The sequence below is a fragment of the Mustela erminea genome, chromosome 19, assembly GCF_009829155.1.
Source record: "Mustela erminea isolate mMusErm1 chromosome 19, mMusErm1.Pri, whole genome shotgun sequence".
NCBI lineage: Eukaryota > Metazoa > Chordata > Mammalia > Carnivora > Mustelidae > Mustela > Mustela erminea.
The window spans coordinates 1460752-1482774 of NC_045632.1; the positions used below are offsets into that span (position 1 = coordinate 1460752).

Genomic DNA, 22023 nt, shown 5'->3' on the forward strand with positions numbered 1-22023 from the left:
ACACTGTACACTGAACACTGTACAGTGTACACTGTACAACACTGTACACTGAACACTGTAGCACTGAATTCCCTGTGTTGTCCTGGAGAAGCTTTCATTGGTGGTTAGGCCTGTAGTCAGACACAACGTCTGCCCCCAAACCCACTGCTGGGGCCACATTTTCACTTGTGTGTGTGGTCATCTTCTGCTTTCCCTTGGGCAGGAGTCACTTCGGAGTGGTGGTGGTGGCCTTTGTTAGGGATGTTTGAACACCCACAGCTCCTTGTGGCACTGCTTTAGATAGGATCTGGCCAAGGGCATACTGGAGGGGGCAGGTCTTCAGGAGAATACGGGACAGGGTGCAGGACACCAGCATAGGTCAGCTAAGGGGAGGTCTTGCCGTCACCCAAAATTCTGGCTTAGGCCAGGGCAGGTCCACAGGAGAAGGTGTGGCACTTATCATACTGATGCTTCTGTGCTGTATCTCCGTCCAGCTGTTTGTTGTGCTGTCTCTTAAAGAGTAAGGACTCCGTTTCCTGTTGCCCTTCAAACTCTTCCAGAGCCACCTGCTGATTTTTAAAGTTCCAGTTGTTCAGCTCCACTGATAAAAACTCATGAAATTTGGCTATTCTGGTTTTCAAAGCCAATTTTTATGGAGATTTTTCTTCTCTGTGTGGGTCCCCCAAGCCTGGGTGCCCGGATTGGGGTCTGGTTTTCTCTCTCTGCATCCGGGGTGTGTTCCTTCTCCACCCACCACCCCCAAGACTGTTTCACGGGTCCATTTAGCTCCTGTGTCTCTTCCCTTCCTACCTTCTTGGCTGAGTCCTCTTCTTTATATGTAGCTCTGGAGAGTCTGCTCTGCTGGTCTTTGGGTCATTTTCTGGGGATATTTATACTGATGTGGGTGTTACCTAGGGGTGTCTGTGGGTTGAGGTGAGCTTAGAGTCCTTCTACTCCACTGTCAACCCCCTAGAACTTCTATTTGGTAATTTTTTGATAGTTGCTATTTCTTAGCTAAGGTTTCTTATTTTTTCCTTCATGATAAGGACATTTTTCTTTACATTTTAAGCATAGTTTATAATAGCTTTAAAAAAAATCATTGTCGGGCGCCTGGGTGGCTCAGTGGGTTAAGCCGCTGCCTTCGGCTCAGGTCATGATCTCAGGGTCCTGGGATCGAGTCCCACATCAGGCTCTCTGCTCAGCAGGGAGCCTGCTTCCTCCTCTCTCTCTCTGCCTACTTGTGATCTCTCTCTCTGTTGAATAAAGAAATAAAATCTTTAAAAAAAAATCATTGTCTGGGGGCACCTGGGGGGCTCAGTGGGTTAAGCCTCTGCCTTCAGCTCAGGTTGTTATCTCAGAGTCGTGGGATCGAGCCCCGCATTTACCCCCCCCACCCCTGCCTGCCTCTCTGCCTACTTGTGATATCTGTTAAATAAATAAACAAAATCTTTAAAAAAAAATCATCTGATTCCCACATCTGGATCATCTTGGCATTGATCTGTTGATCTGTTTTCCCTTGAGAACAGGTCATGTTTTCCAGTTTTTGTTTTCCTGAATATCTAGTAATCTTAAATTATATCCTAGGCATTGTAATTAATCCACTGAGGAAACTGGATTTCATTATGTTCCTCCAGAGTATTTTTTAATTTTATGTTTTAGTGTTCCAAGATTCATTGTTTATGTACCACACCCAGTGCTCCATGTAATATGTTCCCTCCTTAATACCCACCACCAAATTCATCCATCCCCTACTGCCCTCCCCTCTAAAACACTCAGTTTCTCAGAGTCCACAGTCTCTCATGGTTTGCCTCCCGCTCTGATTTCCCTCTGGAGTATTTTAAAAAATATTTTTATTAGGGAAGCCTGGGTGGCTCAGTCATTAAGTGTCTGCCTTCAGCTGGGATCATGACTTCAGGGTCCTGGGATCAAGCCCCGCATCGGGCTCCCTGCTCAGTGGGAGGCCTACTTCTCCCTCTTCCACTCCTCCTGCTCGTGTTCCTTCTTTCACTGTGTCTCTGTCAAATAAATAAAATCTTGAAAAAATATTTTTATTAGGCATTTAATTTAGCTGGTCTCAATCAAAGATTTTCTCTTTCCTGTAGGTGGCAGCTCAAATTTTAATTCACTTGTTAGTATTGGTTTGGCTCCTTTAAGTATTCTTTGTCCTTTTATAGCTGAAGAGAGAGCCACACATTTGCTTAGACACAGACTTTGGAGCTTCCTTTCCCTGGCCCTCTTCCAGGTATACCACCCACCATACTTTCAAACAGCAGTTGTATAGGTCTTGAACTCTTTTGTTGGAAAACTTAGTTTTCCGTGTATGTTTTAGCTGCCCTAAAATAGTGCAGACTGGACTTGCTTTCGGGTAAAAGCCATAAAAAGTAGGAAATTGACTTATTTTATTTCCTTTTTCTAAATGTTGACCCATCTCCAGGATCTGCCTGCTTTTGTTCATTCTCCAGTGCCTTTGGATAGTTTTAGTATTTGGTCTAGAATTTATACTTGTTATCTGCTGGAGCTTTGGTGCAATAGGAACTACTTGGTCAGCACATTTAAGATGCTTCTAGCATTGTCGTATAATTCATATATGGTTACTTTCAGTTACTTGTTTGCGTCTATTTACACGATTGACCAGTGCACTCTGAAGCTGTGTCTTCCAGCTAGATCATGACAACTCATGAAATGCTGCAGATACCTTATTCTAGCAATTGATCAATCTCAAAAGTCTTAAACTTTTTTTAAAAAAATGCTGAGTGTTGGCATTATTACTGTAATAGTCTTTTCCTGAGAATTGCAGTATTCTTAAATGAGAGATAAAAATTGGGGTTGGGGGAGAAAAACTGAAAAAAAAAATTGGGGTTGGAGGTAGTGTCAGATACACTGAAGTCACGTCTATCTGAACCATGTACTGTAGACCGCTTCATCTTGTGTATATTCCTAACCCAGCTTGCTCTTCTCTGCCTCTTCTACAGACTGGGTGACATGAACACTCTTTAAGTATTTCTTCCTGTGTTAGAGGTTGACATGAGACAGTTGGGGCACTGGGATGTAAACGGAAGTCTGTTCTCCTTTCCAGATACACAGGGAATTAAGGAAATAAAGAGTGAAAAGGGAGTAGGAGTAATGGGTTTTTGGTCCCTGTGAATTTTAAGAGTTATTAAAATGAGAATGAAGGGGGTATAAGCTGGTAAAACTGGAGTTGGTGATTGGAATGGAGTGTTTGAATCAGATTACAGAGGGATTTCCATTTACCTTATTTCGATTCAGTTATATTAACACACAGTGTATCATGAGTTTCAGATGTACGGTTCAGTTGCTCATAGTTGCACATGACGCCCAGTGCTCATTACGTCACATGGTCACACAACTTGTTTATTTTCTCGCTGGCAAGATGTTACCTCTGGAGCCAAGGGCTGAGGTGCTGTGGAAGACAAGACCACCGGAGGCAGAGTAATCAAGGAACTGAGAGGCCAGGGTTTGGGGAATGGATACAATAATCGGCAAGTAGTCTGAAAAGAGTAGTGACAGGGTAGCAAGACTGATTCTAGCAATTGATCAATCTCAAAAGTCAAGATAAAATCAAGGAGCAAGAAAGAATAAAGGGATTGGCAGGTGGCTGCGTGAAGGAATAGTGGGTAGTTTGTGCTAATTAATGGGGGGAGAGGGAGTCAGTCATTTGGAAGGGAAAATGGACAAAGGCTATACACCCTATGTCCAAACCTGGTCATTAGTGCAAGGAGCATGAGGGAAAACAGGAGACCATTTGGAAGATTAGAGTCCTTGGGGGGGACAACTTTCTTCATTGAACTTTCTTAATAATTATTAAGAAAGCCTCAATTACAGGTAGAATGTAAACTGTTCAAGCCTCAGAACAACTGTATCAACTGCAGAGTTGGTAAACTTCCTCCAAACCTAAAAGTTTATACCACTAGCTCTCTTTTCATTTACATAAAAAAAAATACAGGGGCGGCTGGGTGGCTCAGTTGGTTAAATGCCTGCCTTCGGCTCAGGTCATGATCTCAGAGTCCTGGGATCGAGCCCCACATCGGGCTCCCAGCTTCTCCCTCTGACCTCCCCTCATGTTCTTTCTGTCTCTCTCTCAAATAAAGTCTTCTAAAAAATTATATAAATATATAAATTTTAAATTTGGCACATTTCAAATATAAAGAAAAATACCAAGAATTAAATAACCATTTACCAGCCATCCAACTTTTGTACATCTATCCAATTTCCACCATGCATTAAACCTCCCCATTCCTGTGACCTGTCTACCCCAAAGAATTTAAGTCATTAAAGATTAATTTCATAAAAAAGTACTTATTGTATATTTCTAAGATGAATAAAAAACTAATAAACATGTCTAACGATAGATCTAAATAAAAGAATCAATACTAATAAAAACATATTAGGGTACTTTTGGAACTAGAGTTTCATCTGTATTTAATTCCTTTACCAATTTTTATAAATCACAAGATGGGGAGAGGAGAACCTGAAAGGGAAAGTGTTCAGTGCTAGGACTGCCAGGTCAAAGGGTATTTCAGTATATATTGACCAGCTTATGACCACTCTTGACAAGAGGTGTTGAGCACAGAATGCTGTGTTGACGGTAATACATCCAAATTGTTATTTAATGAAATTTCAATAAAAACTCAATGTTTCTTGTTCTACTCTTGGGGGAGGGTGCAGGCGGGTGGAGAAATGGGGGTGTGACAAAATGTCCTTGAAATCTACCAAAGGTGCTGCCTACAGTGGTCTGGATGAAGGACTGTGCATAGAGCAGGCAGTCTGATCTAAGCGTGAAGGGAAATAATGAGAAGAAGCCAATTGCTAACAATTCGAGTTTACTAAAAAACTTGTCATTAGTCTACTTTCAACATTTTCGAGAGTTACAGTGAAGTCCTACCTTAATGAATTACAGTCCAAAATTTCCAAGCATATAAATTGTAGTATTACTAGTTAAAAACAGTATTTTTCAGTCTATAAAGCACTAATGATACTAAATATGCTGTACACAAGGGCTGACCTACTACAAAGAACCAGGGCTGGATGGAGGATGGGGCCATTCCCACATTCCATCCGAATTTGCAGTACTGTGGCTTGCGGCATGACGTGATTTTCTGTACCTGAACGTTTCCTGAAAGAAATCTCATTAAGGCTACTTGCAAGGTTCCTTTTGAGTATATTATTATGAAATCCACGCAGGAGAGTATGAGTTCCCAATACTTGTCCTAATTACAGATTTTCTCCACTTTGTTCAGTAAGTGCTGGGCATCTATCATGAGCCAAGCGCATGTCTACACAGCAGAGATAAAGCAGTGAAAAACCTCACTCCTGACGCGGCGGATACATTGCTCTTGCCATTCATTTCGCCCATCATGATACTTTTGTTCAAGTTCTGCCCCTATTCTTCATTTATAAGGCTTCTTTCCTGGGTAGACTTGGATGAATTTTGAAATTCTTTCATGAAAATCGGGACATTCAGAATTCTCGTATAAACACTGAGTGTACTTATAGGTTTTCTCTTATCTGTGAAACCTGATGTTTGTAAAGAATTTCTCTCCCAACCGAGTCCTTAAAATAGCACTGTACAGAGCTTACAGGCATGTGAAGATTCCTTGAGGTTTCTGAGTTCTGAAGGAACTTTCCACAGTTCCCAGCATGGATTTTTCAGCGGAGAGGAGGATGTGAACTCTAACTGAAAGCTACACCACCCCTAACCCGTCTATAGATTTCCTCCAGTGTGGACTCTCTGGTGATACACAAGATGGGATCTCTGACTGAAGCCTTTACAACAGACGTCACATATGTAAGGCCTTTCCCCGGTGTGGACCCTCTGATGTGTGTGAAAATGCGAGGCTTGACTGAAGCCTTTACCACACTGCTGACATGTATAGGGTTTCTCTCCCGTGTGAACTCTCTGATGAGCACTGAGCCCAGCGCTCCAACTAAATTCTTTCCCACACTCCTCACATTTAAATGGTTTCTCTCCCGTGTGGATGATCTGATGGACTTGAAGATTTGACCTCTGGCTGAAGGCCTTACCACACGTGTCACATTTATACGGTTTCTCTCCAGTGTGGACTCTCTGATGTGCTTGAAGATGGGAGGCCTGACTGAATCTCTTCTGACACGCTTCACACTTGAATGGCTTCTCCCCCGTGTGGACACTCTGATGAGCTTGCAGATTTGAGGCCTGACTGAAGCCCTTCCCACACTCCTCACATTTATACGGCTTCTCTCCCGTGTGGACCCTCTGATGGTTGTGGAGATTCAAGCTCCAGTTGAAGCGCTTCCCACACACGTCACATTTGTATGGTTTTTCTCCCGTGTGGACCCTCTGGTGAGCTTGAAAATACGAACTTTGGCTGAAGCCCTTGCCACACACGTTGCATCGAAACGGTTTCTCTCCTGTGTGAACCCTCTGGTGGCTCTGGAAACTGGAGGCTGAACTGAAGCCTTTCCCACACTCTTCGCACTTATACGGCTTCTCGCCGGTGTGGACTCGCTGATGGCTGTGGAGATTAAAGCTCAAACTGAAGCACTTCCCACACTCCTCGCACTTGTACGGTTTCTCCTCCGTGTGGACCCTCTGATGGGTATGAAGATTGGAGCTACAACTGAAGCGCTTCCCGCAGTCTCCACATTTGTACGGTTTCTCTCCGGTGTGGATCCTCTCGTGGGCCTGCAGGTGCGACCTCTGAGTGAAGCCCTTCCCACACACCTCGCACTTGTAGGGCTTCTCTCCCGTGTGAACTCTGCAGTGAATATTCAAGTCAGTGCTCCGACTGAAGCCCTTCCCACAGCTCTCACAGCGGTAGGGTTTCTCTCCGGTGTGGATAGGCAAATGCGCATAAAGATGCGAGGTCTGGTTAAAGCTCTTACCGCACTCAAGGCACGAATAGGGCTTCTCCCCTGTGTGGACCCTCTGGTGAGTCTGCAGGTTTGAGCTCTGGCTGAAACCCTTCCCACACTCGTGACACCAATAGCGTTTCTTTCCTGTGTAGACACTTTGCTGAATGGCAACAGCCGCACTGTAACCGCTGCCCTTGTCACATGCGCCATAAGGGGGGGACTTCTTTCCCGAGTGCACCTGCCGGTGAAGTTCAAGACTGCGGCCATCGCTGAATGCTTTCTCGCAGTCACTGCAGTGGTAGGTCTGCTGAAGAAGAGGGGACACCTTCCCGCAGTCACTGTTATGAGCTCTGTCTCTCCTGTGCATAGTGTCGTCATCGTGGCGTGAAATACAGCTGAAAATGTTAACATACGGAGCAAATATACATAGTTGGTTTTTCATCTGAGTCTGCTTACAACTTCGCTGGTAATTCTGTGTTTCGCTGAGATAGATTTTACTCCAAGGATTCTGAACTCTCCCGGCTAGAAATTCTTGGTTTTCAAGGATCTTAGAACGACCCTCCAGAAGGTTCATGAAGCAGCTGTCCTCCACTGAAGCCTGAATGCATATCCCGGCTCCCACTTGGCAGGGGGAGTCACACTGGTCGAAGAACGGAGCACTCTTTCCTTGAATATCTATCCCAGAGTCTTGGTTTTTGATTAATTTGCTTACAACATGTCTCTTGATTTGCCAACATGAAAGCTCTCCCAGTGACAGGCACCTGATTCCTGTCTCGCGAAGAGTTTCCGCCTCATTTGGATTCCTGCCTCCTGAGAGGATAGAGAGAGAAAGAATTAGGGACAGGAGAGTGACATGAGCAAGGTGGTGAACTGAGAAGCTTCAGCCCTTGTTCCTGAAAGGAAACATTAAAAAACACTCGAGGCTGGCTGAAAAATAAAGATCTACAGTGAACAAGTGACTGTCCAGTAGGGGGGAAAAAACCACATTTAAAATGGGAGGAGGGGCGCCTGGGTGGCCCAGGTGGCCCAGAAGCCTCTGCCTTCGGCTCAGGTCATGGTCTCAGGATGCTGGGATCGAGCCCCATGTCTGGCTCCCTGCTCAGGGTGGGGAGCCTGCTTCACCCCCCGCCCCCTGTCTGCCTCTCTGCCTACTTGTGATCTCTCTGTGTCAATAAATAAAATCCTTTAAATAAATAAATAATGAAAGACTTAAACATGAGACAGAATCCTAGAGAACGCAGGCAGCAGCCTCTGTGACCTTGGACATAGCAACTTCTTACTAGGCCCGTCTCCAGAAGCAGAAACAAAAGCAAAAATGACTCCTGGGCTTCACCAGGATAAAGCTTCTGCGCAGCGAAGCAAGCAATCAACAAAACAAAGCGGCAGCCTACAGCGTGGGAGAAGATATCTGCAAATGACCAACCTGATAAAGGGCTAGTGTCCAAAATCTAGAGGGAACTTCTCAAACTCAACATCCAAAAAACAATCCTGTTACAAAGTGGGCAGAAGACGTGAATGGACACTCAACATCACTCAGCAGGGAACTACAAATCAGAAGTTACAGGAGATGCCACCTCAGAGCTGTCAGAATGGCTAAGTTTAACAACTCGGAAAATGACAGATGTTGGCAAGGATGGTCCGGAGAAAGAGGAACCCTCTTACACTCCTGATGGGAATGCAAACTGCTGCAGCCGCTCTGGAAAACCATATGGAGTTTTCCCAAAAGTTAAATGATCCAGCAATTGCACTATTAGATATCTACACAAAGGATGCAAAAATAGTGATTCAGAGGGGCACGTACGTCCCAATGTTTATAGCAGCGTTGTCAATAATGCCCAAATTACGGAAAGAGCCCAGATGTCTATCAACTGATGAATGGATAAAGATGATTACATAGGGGCGCCTGGGTGGCTCAGTGGGTTAAGCCTCTGCCTTCGGCTCAGGTCATGATCTCAGGGTCCTGGGATCGAGCCCCACGTCAGACTCTCCGCTCAGCGGTGAGCCTGCTTCCCTTCCTCTCTCTCTGCTTGCCTCTCTGCCTACATGTGATCTCTCTCTGTCAAATAAATAAATAAAAATCTTTAAAAAAATGATTATATGTATAATATATATAACTATATACATAATGTGATTATATGTATGAAATCCATATATTATGTGTAATTATATATTAATCTATATAATATAGCTCTCACACACAATGTAGTATTACTCAGCCATGAAAAAGATTGAGATCTTGCCATTTGCAACAATGTGGATGCAGCTAGAGTGTATTATGCTAGGTGAAGTCGGAGAAAGACAAGTACAGTATAATTTCACTTGTGTGTAATTTAAAAAACAAAACAGATGAACACAGGGAAAGGGAAAAAAGAGGGAGGCAAACCGTAAGAAATTTAACTACGGAGAACAAACTGTGGGTTGATGGAGGGAGGTGGGCAGGTGATGGGTTTAAGGAGGGCAGTTGTGATGAGCATAGGATGTTATACGTATGTGTTAATCACTAAACTCTATATCAGAAACAGTATTACCTTATACATTAACTAACCAGAATTTGAATAAATTGAAACCAAAAAACCCCCACATTATTCAACAATTCCACTTCTCCACTTGATCTTAGCCAAAAGGCAGAGAAGCGATCCACTTCTCAATACATACCAAAATAAAACGAAAGCAGACTATCAGGTATTTGTACACAGATTGTACAGATATTAAAAGGGTAAGAGAAGGGGCCCCTGGGTGGCTCAGTGGGTTAAGTCTCTTCCTTTGGCTCAGGTCATGATCCTGGGGTCCTGGAAATGAGCCCTGCATCGGGCTCTCTGCTCAGGGGGAGCCTGCTTCCCGCCCCCCTCCCTGCTTCCCTCTCTGCCTACTTATGATCTCTGTCAAATAAGTAAATCTTTTTTTTTTTTTTTTTAAAAGGCAAGAGAATATTACAGACTTTATGCCAGGGATGTCTGGGTGGCTTAGTTATCTGCCTTTAGCTCAGGTCAGGATCCCAGGGTTCTGGAATCAAGTCCTACATCAGGCTCTCTGCTCAGCAGGGGAGCCTGCTTCTCCCTCTGCCTGCTGCTCCCCCTGCTTGTGCTCCGACAAATAAAATGTTAAAAAAAATTATGCCAGTAAGCTAAAATGAAATGGGTAAATTTCTTGAAAGAGAAAACAAGGCTTATCCAAGAAGGTATAATCTGTACAGCCCTGTATCAATTCATATCTTGGAACATTGCACAAAGAAAAGTCAGATCCCAGATGGCTTCTTGCATAAAACTGACCAAACATGTAAGGAAGAAATAATACTAATGACACATAGACTCTTCCAGAAGAGTACAAGTGACTACTTCCCAGTGTATTTTATCAGGCCAGCATTACCCTGACCCCCAAAATCAGACCCAGGCATTACAAGAAAAGACAATGACAGACCCATATCCCTCAGGGTCACAGTCACATCGCTTTGCCAACTTAATCTGATGATGTATAAAAGGGCACTAAATCATGAAGGAGTGACTGTTTCAAGAATGGTTGGTTTAACGTTCTAAAATCAGATCAAACCCTTTCCTCTGTAGATCAGGAACAAGGCATAGTCATGGGTTACAACAAACACAAGGAAAAAGTTTGAAATACTGTGAGAGCTACCAAAATGTGACAGAGAAATGAAGTGAGCAAACGCTGATGGAGAAACGGTGCTGACAGACTTGACGCAGGGTTGCTACAGACCTTCAACATGTAAACAAACAAACCACAACGCCTTGTAAAGGGAGGTTTACCTGTAATCAAAGAGCCCACAGTTACAGATCTCACCTTTTTTTCCTTTTTAAAGATTTTATTTATTTATTTGACAGAGATCACAAGTAGGCAGAGAGGCAGGCAGAGAGAGGAGAAGCAGGCTCCCTGCCGAGCAGAGAGCCCGATGCGAGGCTAGATCCCAGGACCCTGGAATCATGATCTGAGCCAAAGGCAGAGGCTTTAACCCACTGAGCCACCCAGGCACCCAGTTCTCACCTGCTTTTTGAAAGTTGGTGTTACTCACTTCATTTTGACAAAAACCTACATCTGTACTGGCGTTTGCTAACCAGAAGAAATCCAAAGAGGATTTTCACTTTTATGCAAATAGGTGAAAAGTGGAAATCGCATTTAGCGCTGGTTTTGCCGAGAGCTGCTGCAGACAGAGCGGGCACCCTGAGTGGCGGAGGGCCGGGGCCCTCGGGAGCTCTACGTGGCCTCTCTGCGCTGGAGCTGCTAGAGCTCGCAGCCGCGTGCGCACACCCCTGCTCCATCTCTGCGCCTGCACATCTCTGCAGCCTGCAGCCTGCAGATCTCTGCAGCCGCGTGCGCACACCCCTGCTCCATCTCAGCCAACTCTGCACCTCCACTAGCAGGATGCGGCCCAGGTAGAAAAAAGCCTAAGAAAGGTCATTTTTGGGGTCTGGGAACAGTCAAAAATTTTCCATAGAAATGACTGGAAATGACTTCTTCATGCTGTTTTGGTTACAAAAGATTTTTTTTTTTTAAAAATTCACGCACATTTCCTACGGCTCCTGCACTGACTGCGCATACTAATCTGGGAAGGACTGACTTCTCTAAGCGGTCCCAGTCAGGACCGCGCTCTGCCTCTCACGGATTCTGGCCATTCTTCAAGGCCCTCAGGGAAGTTTTATAATTGCCTTCCTAGAAATCTGGCCTACTTCTAGTTAATCCCAAAGAGTTTTCTTTTTCGTCATTGTTGCTGTTATGAGATAAGGTCCTTTTCATCTTACTATTTCCCCCCCACAGGAACCGCCTACTTTTGGAGAGGAGACACCTGTGCGCGAAAAGACGCTCAACATCATTAAACATCAGGAAAATGCACCAAAACCACACAAAGATGGCCCTCATGACTGAGGGGGCATCAAACCGGCAAAACGTTGGAGCGGATGTGGAGGGAAGGGAAGCTTGTGCGCTGCTGGTGGGACTATAAACTGGGCAGCCAGTACGGAAACCAGTGGGGAGGCTCCTCAAAGCATTTTTCTTTAAAGATTTTGTTGGGGAGAGCGTGCACACGCACACACAAGCAGGGGAGCAGCACGCAGAGGGGGAGGCAGGCTCCCCGCTGAACAGGAAGCCCGACGGGGGACTTGATCTCAGGATCCTGGGATCATGATCTGAGCCACAGGCAGACGCTTAATGACTGAGCCACCCAGGAGACCCTAATAAAAATATTTTTAAAAATACTCCAGAGGGAAATCAGAGGGGGAGACAAACCAAGACAGACTGTGGACTCTGAGAAACAAACTGAGGGTTTTAGAGAGGAGGGGTGGGGGATGGGTGAGGCTGGTGGTGGGTATTAAGGAGGGCACGTGTTGCGTGGAGCACCGGGTGTGGGGCCCATACAATGAGTCAGACTGAGCCGCCCGGGCGCCCCTCCTCAAAGCGTCTGAAACTAGTGCAGGACCCAGCAGTCCACTTTCTGCCTGAAGGAAACAAAATCTGCATGTGGGAGGAAGCTCTGCGCCACTGTCACTGGAGCAGCACTCACAAGAGCTAACGCGCAGAACAAGAGTCCGTTGACGGATGGAGGCATAAACTGTGTGTAAGCCGAGGGGGGGTGCTTAATATGCAGCCATAAGGAAGCATGAAATCTTGCCACTATGACAACATACATTCACCTCAAGGGCATTGTGCTAAGTGACAACAGACAAATGCTGTATGATCTCTCTCATAGGTAGAAAAACAAAAAACTCGAGAAAATTTTTGGTTACCAAGTATGGAGGAAATGGATGAAAGGGATCAAAAGGTTCCTACTTCCAGTTATAAGTTAAGTAAGTACTGAGGTTGTAATGTAATATAATGATGAACAGAGTTAATTAATACTGCTACATGGCATATTTGAAGATTGCTAAGAATGTATATCCTAGAAGTTCTCATCACAAGGGAAAATATTTTTTATGCTCTTTTATAGTTCTCCCCTTTTTAATTTTTTAAAAAAAAATTAATGGATTTTATCTAAACTTACTATGTTAGGGGTGCCTGGGTGGCTCAGTGGGTTAAGCCTCTGCCTTTGGCTCAGGTCATGATCTCAGGGTCCTGGGATTGAGCCCCACATCCGGCTCTCTGCTCAGCAGGGAGCCTGCTTCCTCCTCTCTCTCTGCCTGCCTCTCTGCCTACCTGTGATCTCTGTCTGTCAAATAAATAATCTTTTTAAAAAAATCCAATATTCGTTTATAATAAAAACTCTTGGCAAATTAGGAATATAGAAGAAATTACTCAACTGGCTAAAGGACATCTGTAAAACTCACAGCTAACATCTGAATGGTGAGGAACACAAAGCCTTCCTGCTACAATCAGGAGGAAGGACGTCCTTTCTTAGCACTCTTTTTCAATACTGTACCGTAAGTCCCAGCTAGTGCAAGAAAAGGAAGTAAAAAGGGCACAGAATGCAAAGGAAGAAATAAAACTCATCACTGGTAGATGATACGACTGTCTATGTAGAAACCCCCAAAGAATCAACCAAAAAAACTCTTGGAACTAATAATTACAGCGAAGATGTAGGACACAAAACATGGGAAAGTATATTGCTCTCATATACACAAGCACTGAACAACCGGAATTTGAAATAAAAATCACATTATCATTTATATTAGCACACTCGAAAGTGAAATATGTAGGTATGAATCTAAAAGATCTAGATGAGAAAAACTAAAGCTTATGAACAAAATTCAGGTAAATGGAAAAATATTCTATGTTTAGTAGAGAAAAATATTCTATAAAAAGACTCAATACTGTCAAGCTGTCTTGGGCATCTGGTTGGCTCAGCCTGTTAAGCGCCTTCCGCCCAGGTCATGATCCCAGGGTCCAGAGATCAAGCCCTGCATTGGGCTCCCTGCTCAGCAGGAAACCTGCTTTTCCCTCTCCCACTCCCCCTGCTTGTGTTCCCTCTTTTGCTATCTCTCTCTCTCAAATAAATAAAATCTTAAAAAAAATAAAATATAGGCAAAAGATCTGAACAGACACACTACTAGAGAAAATAGATAGCAAACAGGCCCAGGAATAGATGTTTGACTCTCTCTCTGTCAAATAAATCTTAAAAAAAAAAAAAAGGTGTTTGACATCCTATGTCTTTAGCGAACTACAAATTAAAATGAAACACCACTACGCCTGTTAGAAAAGCCAAAATCCCAAACAATGACAACACCATTGCTGGGGAGGCTGTGCAAAATGCACTGCTGCAAAAATGCAAAATGATACAGCCACTGCGGCAGTTTCTTATAGAGCTACAAAAGGAAATTACCCAAATGAGTTGAAAACTTGTGTCCACAGACAACTCATCACACAGAGCTTTACAGCAGCTCGGAAGCAACCTGCTGGATAAACAAACCGGTCCTTCGGGACGACGGACTCTACCATCCAGTGCTCAGAAGGGAAGACTTCTCGAGCTTTGAAGGGACTGTGAATTACTAAATGAAAGAGGTGAATCCGGAACAGCTAAAAGCTCTGAGTCCACCTGTCTGATCCCGGGAAAGGCGCACCTGTGCCGACAAATGGCTCGCTGGTTGTGCACAGAGCTGGTTGCGCACAGAGCTGGTTGTGCACAGAGCCCAGGCCGGACGGTGCTGGGAGGGCAGCTACGTACCATTATAAATTGGAACAAACACCCAAAACACACGACGCCACAAGTGAACACGGGTGCAAACTACAGACACTGGGTGACAACGACATATCCGTGTAGGTTCACCAGTTACAACACACGTACCACCCTAGTATCAGATGTTGTCAGGAGAAAGAATGCTGTGTGTGTGTGTGCGTGCGCACACGAGTGTGCGTATGATCTGTGGGAACTCTCTATCTTCTCACTTGCACTGAACCTAAAAGTGGTGTGAAAAAGAAAATCTGTTTAAAAATGTCTACACACACACATACAGGCACACACCAGTGAAAACAATGAACAAAAGGTAACCTACATGCCCACCACATGATCCACCATGCCAATCCTTACTCCTACCAAAGAAAACTGAGGTCTCTGGCACCCAGGGATATAAGAACATTTGGGATCTTCACCTATAAGAGCCCAAAGCCGGAAACAAACATCCACTAACAGGTGAATGAATAAACCGGAGTATATCACACCAGAATATGACTTAGAAATAAAAAGGAATGAACCGCTGACAGATGCAATACGGGTGCTTCTAAGCTTATACTGAGTTATGAGGCAACTGAAAAAAAATATTGTATGATTCCATTTATTAAAAAATTTTTTTTTAATTCAAAGTAATGGAGAGGGGCAGGAAGTAGATGTGCAGTTCCCTGGGGATGGTGTGGGATGAGAAGGAGAGATTACAAATGGGAATGAGAATTTTATACAACTTTTAAAGACTTGTTTTGCTTTAGAGTGCTTCCCAAATGAAGCCCCCTTCCAGATCAGACAGGAAAAAGCCAAAGCTGTTGAGGGCCAGGGAGCAGGAAACTTAGGGCAGAAATTCTGGAAGCCAGAGAGCCATAGAAGTAAGACTAATCTGAATGTGAGTTCCTCCCAAATCCGTGACTGACCATTAATGGCACAAGGTAAAACCTGTGAGTTTGATTTTCTCTTTCTTTAAATTATTTTTTTAAATTTGACACAGAGAAAGAGATCACAGGTAGGCAGAGTGGGGTAGTAATTCACAGTCCCTTCAAGGCTGGGGAAGTCTTCCCTTCTGAGCACTGGATGGTAGAGTCCGTCGTCCCGAAGGACCGGTTTGTTTATCCAGCGGATTGCTTCCAAGCTGCTGTAAAGCTCTGTGTGATGAGTTGTGTGTGGACACAAGTTTTCAACTCATTTGGGTAATTTCCTTTTGTAGCTCTATAAGAAACTGCCGCAGTGGCTGTATCATTTTGCATTTTTGCAGTAGTGCATTTTGCACAGCCTCCCCAGCAATGGTGTTGTCATTGTTTGGGATTTTGGCTTTTCTAACAGGCGTAGTGGTGTTTCATTTTAATTTGTAGTTCGCTAAAGACAAAGGATGTCAAACACCTTTTTTTTTTTTTTTAAAGATTTTATTTTTACAAATTTTTGGATTATTTGCTCCAGCTCTTTGAAAAATACCGGTGGAATTTTGATTGGAATGGCATTAAAATATTGAAAATAGAACTACCCTATGACCCAGCAACTGCACTACTGGGTATTTACCCCAAAGACAGAGATGTAGTTAAAGGGGTACCCGCACCCCAGCGTTCACAGGAGCAATGTCCACAGCTGCCAAACTGTGGAAGGAGAGGAGATGCCTTTCAACAGACAAATGGATAGAGAAGATGTGGTCCCTGGGGCATCTGGGTGGCTCAGTGGGTTAAGCCTCTGCCTTTGGCTCAAGTCATGATCTCAGTGTTCTGGGATGGAGCCCCGCATAGGGCTCTCTGCTCAGCAGGGAGCCTATTCCCCACCCCCCGCCTGTCTTTCTGCCTGCCTGTGATCTGTCTGTCAAATAAATAAATAAATAAATAAATAAAATCTTTATGCTGAGTGAAATAAGTCAAGCAGAGAGAGTCAATTATCATATGGTTTCACTTATTTGTGGAGCATAACAAATAGCATGGAGGACAAGGGGAGATGGAGAGGAGAAGGGAGTTGGGGGAAATTGGAAGGGGAGCTGAACCATGAGAGAATATGGACTCTGAAAAACAATCTGAGGGTTTTGAAGGGGCAGGGGGAGGTGGGAGGTCGGGGTACCAGGTAGTGGGTATTGGAGAGGGCACGGATTGCATGGAACACTGGATGTGGTACAAAAACAATGAATACTGTTACGCTGAAAATAAATTTTAAAAATTTAAATAAATAAATAAATAAATAAATAAAATCTAAAAAAAAAAGAAAAGAAGAAGATGTGGTCCAGACACACAATGGAGTATTCCTCAGCCGTCAGAAAGGATGAATACGCAGCATTTGCATCGACATGGATGGAACTGAAGGAGATTATGCTGAGTGAGATAAGTCAAGCAGAGAAAGAATTATCCTACGGTTTCCACTCATATGTGGAACACATGGAATAGCACAGAGGATCATAGGGGAAGGGAGGGAAAACTGAATGGGAAGAAATCAGAGAGGGAGACAAACCATGAGAGACTCTGGCCTCTGGGAAACACACTAAGGGTTACAGGAGGGAGGGGAGCGAGGGATGGGGTAATCAGATGATGGGTATTGGGGGGGCATGACAAAGGAGGCATGATTACAAAATGGGGAAAAGATAGTCTCTTGAGTAACTGGTACTGGGAAAACTGGACCAATTTCTTAGCCCATTCACAAAAATACACTCAAAGTGGTTTAAAGACCTAAGTGTGAGACTGGAAACCATAAAAGTCCTAGAAAAGATCACAGGCAGTAACCTCTCTGACTTCAGCCTCAGCAACATTTTTCTAGATCCATCTCCTCAGGCAAAGAAAACAGAAGCACGAATACTACGGGGGCTACATCAAAATAAAAAGCTTTTGTCCAGCAAAGGAAACCATCAATGAAGTAAAAAGGCAACCGAGTGAATACAAGATATTTGCACATGATACCTCGGATAAGGGGTTAATATCCAAAATACATAAAGAACTTCTATAACTCAACACCAAAAAACTAAATAATCCAATTAAAAAATGGGAAGAAACCTGAACAGACATTTTTGCAAAGAAGACCTAAAGATGGTCAAGAGACCCATGAAAAGATGCCTAACATCACTCCTCAAGAAAATGCAAATCAAAACCATAATGAGGTACCACCTCACCCCTGTTAGAGTGCCCAGAATCAGAAAGACAAGAAATAATAAGTTTTGGTGAGGATGTGGAGCAAAAGGAAATCTTGTGTATTGTTGGTGGGAATGTAAATTTTTGCAGCCACCATGGAAAACAGTAGGAAGGTTCCTCAAAAAATTAGAAATAGAATTACCACATCAACTAGTAATTGCACTAGTGGACATTTACCAAAAGAAAATGAAACACATGAAAGCCAGCATTACCCTGATCCCCAAACCAGGCAAAGACCCTACCAAAAAGGAGAATTTCAGACCAATATCACTGATGAATATGGATGCTAAGATTCTCAACAAGATCCTAGCAAACAGGATCCAACAGCACATTAAAAAGATTATCCACCATGACCAGGTGGGATTCATCCCTGGGCTACAAGGATGGTTCAACATTCGTAAATCAATCAATGTGACAGAACAAATTAATATGAGAAGAGAGAAGAACCACATGGTCCTCTCAATCGATGCAGAAAAAGCATTTGACAAAATCCAGCATTCGTTCCTGATTAAAATGCTTCAAAGTATAGGGATAGAGGGAACATTCCTGAACTTCATCAAATCTATCTATGAAAGACCCACAGCAAATATCATCCTCAATGGGAAAAAGCTTGCAGCCTTCCCGTTGAGATCAGGAACAGGACAAGGATGCCCACTCTCACCACTCTTGTTCAACATAGTATTAGAAGTCCTAGCAACAGCAATCAGACAACAAAGAGAAATAAAAGGAATCCAAATTGGCAATGAAGAAGTCAAACTCTCTCTCTTCGCAGATGATGTGATTCTTTATATGGAAAACCCAAAAGACTCCACCCCCAAACTACTAGAACTCATACAGCAATTCAGCAACGTGGCAGGATACAAAGTCAATGTACAGAAATCAGTGGCTTTCTTATATACTAACAATGAAAATACAGAAAGGAAAATTAGAGAATCGATTCCATTTACTACAGCACCAAGAACCATAAGATACCTGGGAATAAACCTAACCAAAGAGGTAAAGGATCTGTATTCGAGGAACTACAGAACACTCATGAAAGAAATTGAAGAAGACACAAAAAGATGGAAGACCATTCCATGCTCTTGGATCAGAAGAATAAACATTGTTAAAATGTCTATATTGCCTACAGCAATCTATACTTTTAATGCCATTCCGATCAAAATTCCACTGGTATTTTTCAAAGAGCTGGAGCAAATAATCCAAAAATTTGTATGGAATCAGAAGAGACCCCGAATCGCTAAGGAAATGTTGAAAAACAAAAATAAAACAGGGGGCATCACGCTACCTGATTTCAAGCTTTACTACAAAGCTGTGATCACCAAGACAGCATGGTACTGGCATAAAAACAGACACATAGACCAGTGGAACAGATAGAGAGCCCAGATATGGACCCTCAACTCTATGGGAAAATAATCTTCGACAAAACGGGAAAAAATATACAGTGGAAAAAAGACAGTCTCTTCAATAAATGGTGCTGGGAAAACTGGGCAGCTATATGTAGAAGAATGAAACTCGACCATTCTCTTACACCGTACACAAAGATAAACTCAAAATGGATAAAAGACCTCAATGTGAGACAGGAATCCATCAGAATCCTAGAGAAGAACATAGGCAGTAATCTCTTCGATATCAGCCACAGCAACTTCTTTCAAGATATGTCTCCAAAGGCAAAGGAAACAAAAGCGAAAATAAACTTTTGGGACTTCATCAAAATCAAAAGCTTCTGCACAGCAAAGGAAATAGTCAAGAAAACAAAGAGGCAACCCATGGAATGGGAGAAGATATTTGCAAATAACAGTATAGACAAAAGGTTGATATCCAGGAACTATAAAGAACTCCTCAAAATCAACACACATAAAACAGACACTCATATCAAAAAATGGGCAGAAGATATGAACAGACACTTCTCCAATCAAGACATACAAATGGCTATCAGACACATGAAAAAATGTTCATCATCACTAGCCCTCAGGGAGATTCAAATTAAAACCACATTGAGATACCACCTTACACCAGTTAGAATGGCCAAAATTAGCAAGACAGGAAACAACATGTGTTGGAGGGGATGTGGAGAAAGGGGAACCCTCTTACACTGTTGGTGGGAATGCAAGTTGGTGCAGCCTCTTTGGAGAACAGTGTGGAGATTCCTCAAGAAATTAAAAATACAACTTCCCTATGATCCTGCCATTGCACTACTAGGTATTGATATATAGCGTGATGCCCCCTGTTTTATTTTTGCCATTTCACTACTGGGTAGTGAAAAGAAGGGCTATCTGTACCCCAGTGTTTATAGCAGCAATGGCCACGGTCGCCAAACTGTGGAAAGAACCAAGATGCCCTTCAATGGACAAATGGAAAGGAAGATGTGGTCCATATACACTATGGAGTATTATGCCTCCATCAGAAAGGACGAATACCCAACTTTTGTAGCAACATGGACGGGACTGGAAGAGATTATGCTGAGTGAAATAAGTCAAGCAGAGAGAGTCAATTATCATATGGTTTCAGTTATTTGTGGAGCATAACAAATATCATGGAGGACATGGGGAATTAGACAGGAGAAGGGAGTTGGGGGAAATTGGAAGGGGAGGTGAACCATGAGAGACTACGGATGCTGAAAAACAATCTGAGGGTTTTGAAGGGGCAGGGGGTGAGAGGTTGGGGTACCAGGTGGTGGGTATTATAGAGGGCACGGATTGCATGGAGCACTGGGTGTGGTGCAAAAATAATGAATACTGTTATGCAGAAAACAAATAAAAAATAAAATTTTTAAAAAAAGGAAAAAAAAAGAAGAAAATGAAACACTAATTCAAAAGGATATATGCACCCGTTTTCACTACAGCATTATTTACAAGACATGGAAGCAACCCAAGTGTCCATCAGCAGATGAACAGATGAAGATGCTGTGGTGTGTGTGTGTACACACACACATACACACTGGAATATTACCGACTCATTGGAACAGAGTAGAAGAGCCAGATATGGACCCTCAACTCTATGGTCAAATAATCCCCAACAAAGCAGGAAAAAATATCCAGTGGAATAAAGGACAGTCTCTTCAATAAATGATGCTGGGAAAGTTGGACAGCTATGTATAGAAGAATGAAGCTTGACCATTCTCTTACACCATATACAAAGATAAACTTGAAATGCATGAGAGACCTCAATGTGAGGCAGGAATCCATCAAAATCCTAGAGGAGAATATAGGCAGTAACCTCTTTGACATCAGCCACAGTAACTTCTTTCAAGACATGTCTCAAAAAAAAAAAAAAAAGACATGTCTCCAAAGGCAAAGGAAACAAAAGCAAAAATGAACTTTTGGGGCTTCATCAAGATCAAAAGCTTCTGCACAGCAAAGGAAACAGTCAACAAAACAAAGAGGCAACCCACAGACTGGGAAAAGATATTTGCAAATGACACTGCAGACAAAGGGCTGATATCCAAGACTTATTAAAAAACTCCTCAAACTCAACACTCAAAAAAACAGATCATCACATTGAAAAACAGGCAGAAGACATGAACAGACACTTCTCCAAGGAAGACATGCAATTGGCTAACAGACACATGAAAAAATGTTTATCCTCATTAGCCATCAGGGAGATCAAATCAAAACCACATTGAGATACCACCTTACACCAGTTAGAATGGTCAAAATTATCAGGACAGGAAATAACAAGTGTTGGAGAGGATGTGCAGAAAGGGAATCCCTCTTATTACACTGTTGGTGGGAATGCAAGTTGGTGCAGCCTCTTTGGAAAACAGTGTGCAGATTCCTCAAGAAATTAAAAATAGAGCTACCCTATGACCCAGCAATTGCACTACTTGAGGGAGTCCTGTGAGCATGAACCCCACTGTTGTAGAGCTTCCAAGCAGGCAAAGAGCTTCCAAGAACTGTTATGAACTAGGAGGTGTTACACAGGATGTTATAGCTGACCGCAGATTGACCACCGGGACATGGTGTACGTGCTACAAGCAACATCAGCAGCAGCAGATGAGCAGCCTTGCACGTACAGCAGACCGTAGATTAACCACAAGCGCCTCTGACACAGTGACTGAACTGGCATATAAGCAGCACTGGCCCTCTGCTTGTCAGAGTATGCTCTTGGGACACTCTCGCTCAGATCATCCTCCTGGTCAATGCACCCAAAAGGTGTGATCCAGGGAGGGGATCGGTCACCTTCTCGGTCGATGCACCCAAACGGTGTGCTCCAGAGAAGGGGATCGGGCGGGAGTACCCTGGGCCCTCTTCCTAGCCCACGCGGCTAGAGTTGCCTGTCTTGTATTAGCTATTGTGTGGTACGCGCTAATAAAAAGCTTTTGCTTTCAGTTATTGTGTGTGACCCGTTTGCTTCCACCACCGGACCGGCTCACTCCCCTGGGAGCTCCATGAGTGGCAGAGAGCTCCCAGTTGGCGAGCCAGCCAGGAGGACACAGACGAAGTAGAGTGAGCCATCCTTCGAGCC

At 43.5% G+C, this 22023-nt stretch overlaps 1 protein-coding gene across 2 annotated transcripts in view; it reads right to left on the reverse strand.

Moving 5' to 3' along the window:
* Positions 1-4803: 4803 nt before the first annotated feature.
* Positions 4804-22023, reverse strand: part of ZNF235 (zinc finger protein 235) — a 53829-nt gene continuing 36609 nt past the window's right edge. For both annotated transcript variants that reach the window (XM_032325283.1, XM_032325284.1), the window contains one exon: positions 4804-7641. In XM_032325283.1, coding sequence (XP_032181174.1) covers positions 5702-7641 — 1940 coding nt within the window. In that variant the 3' untranslated portion in view covers positions 4804-5701. The remainder of the gene's footprint in view (positions 7642-22023) is intronic.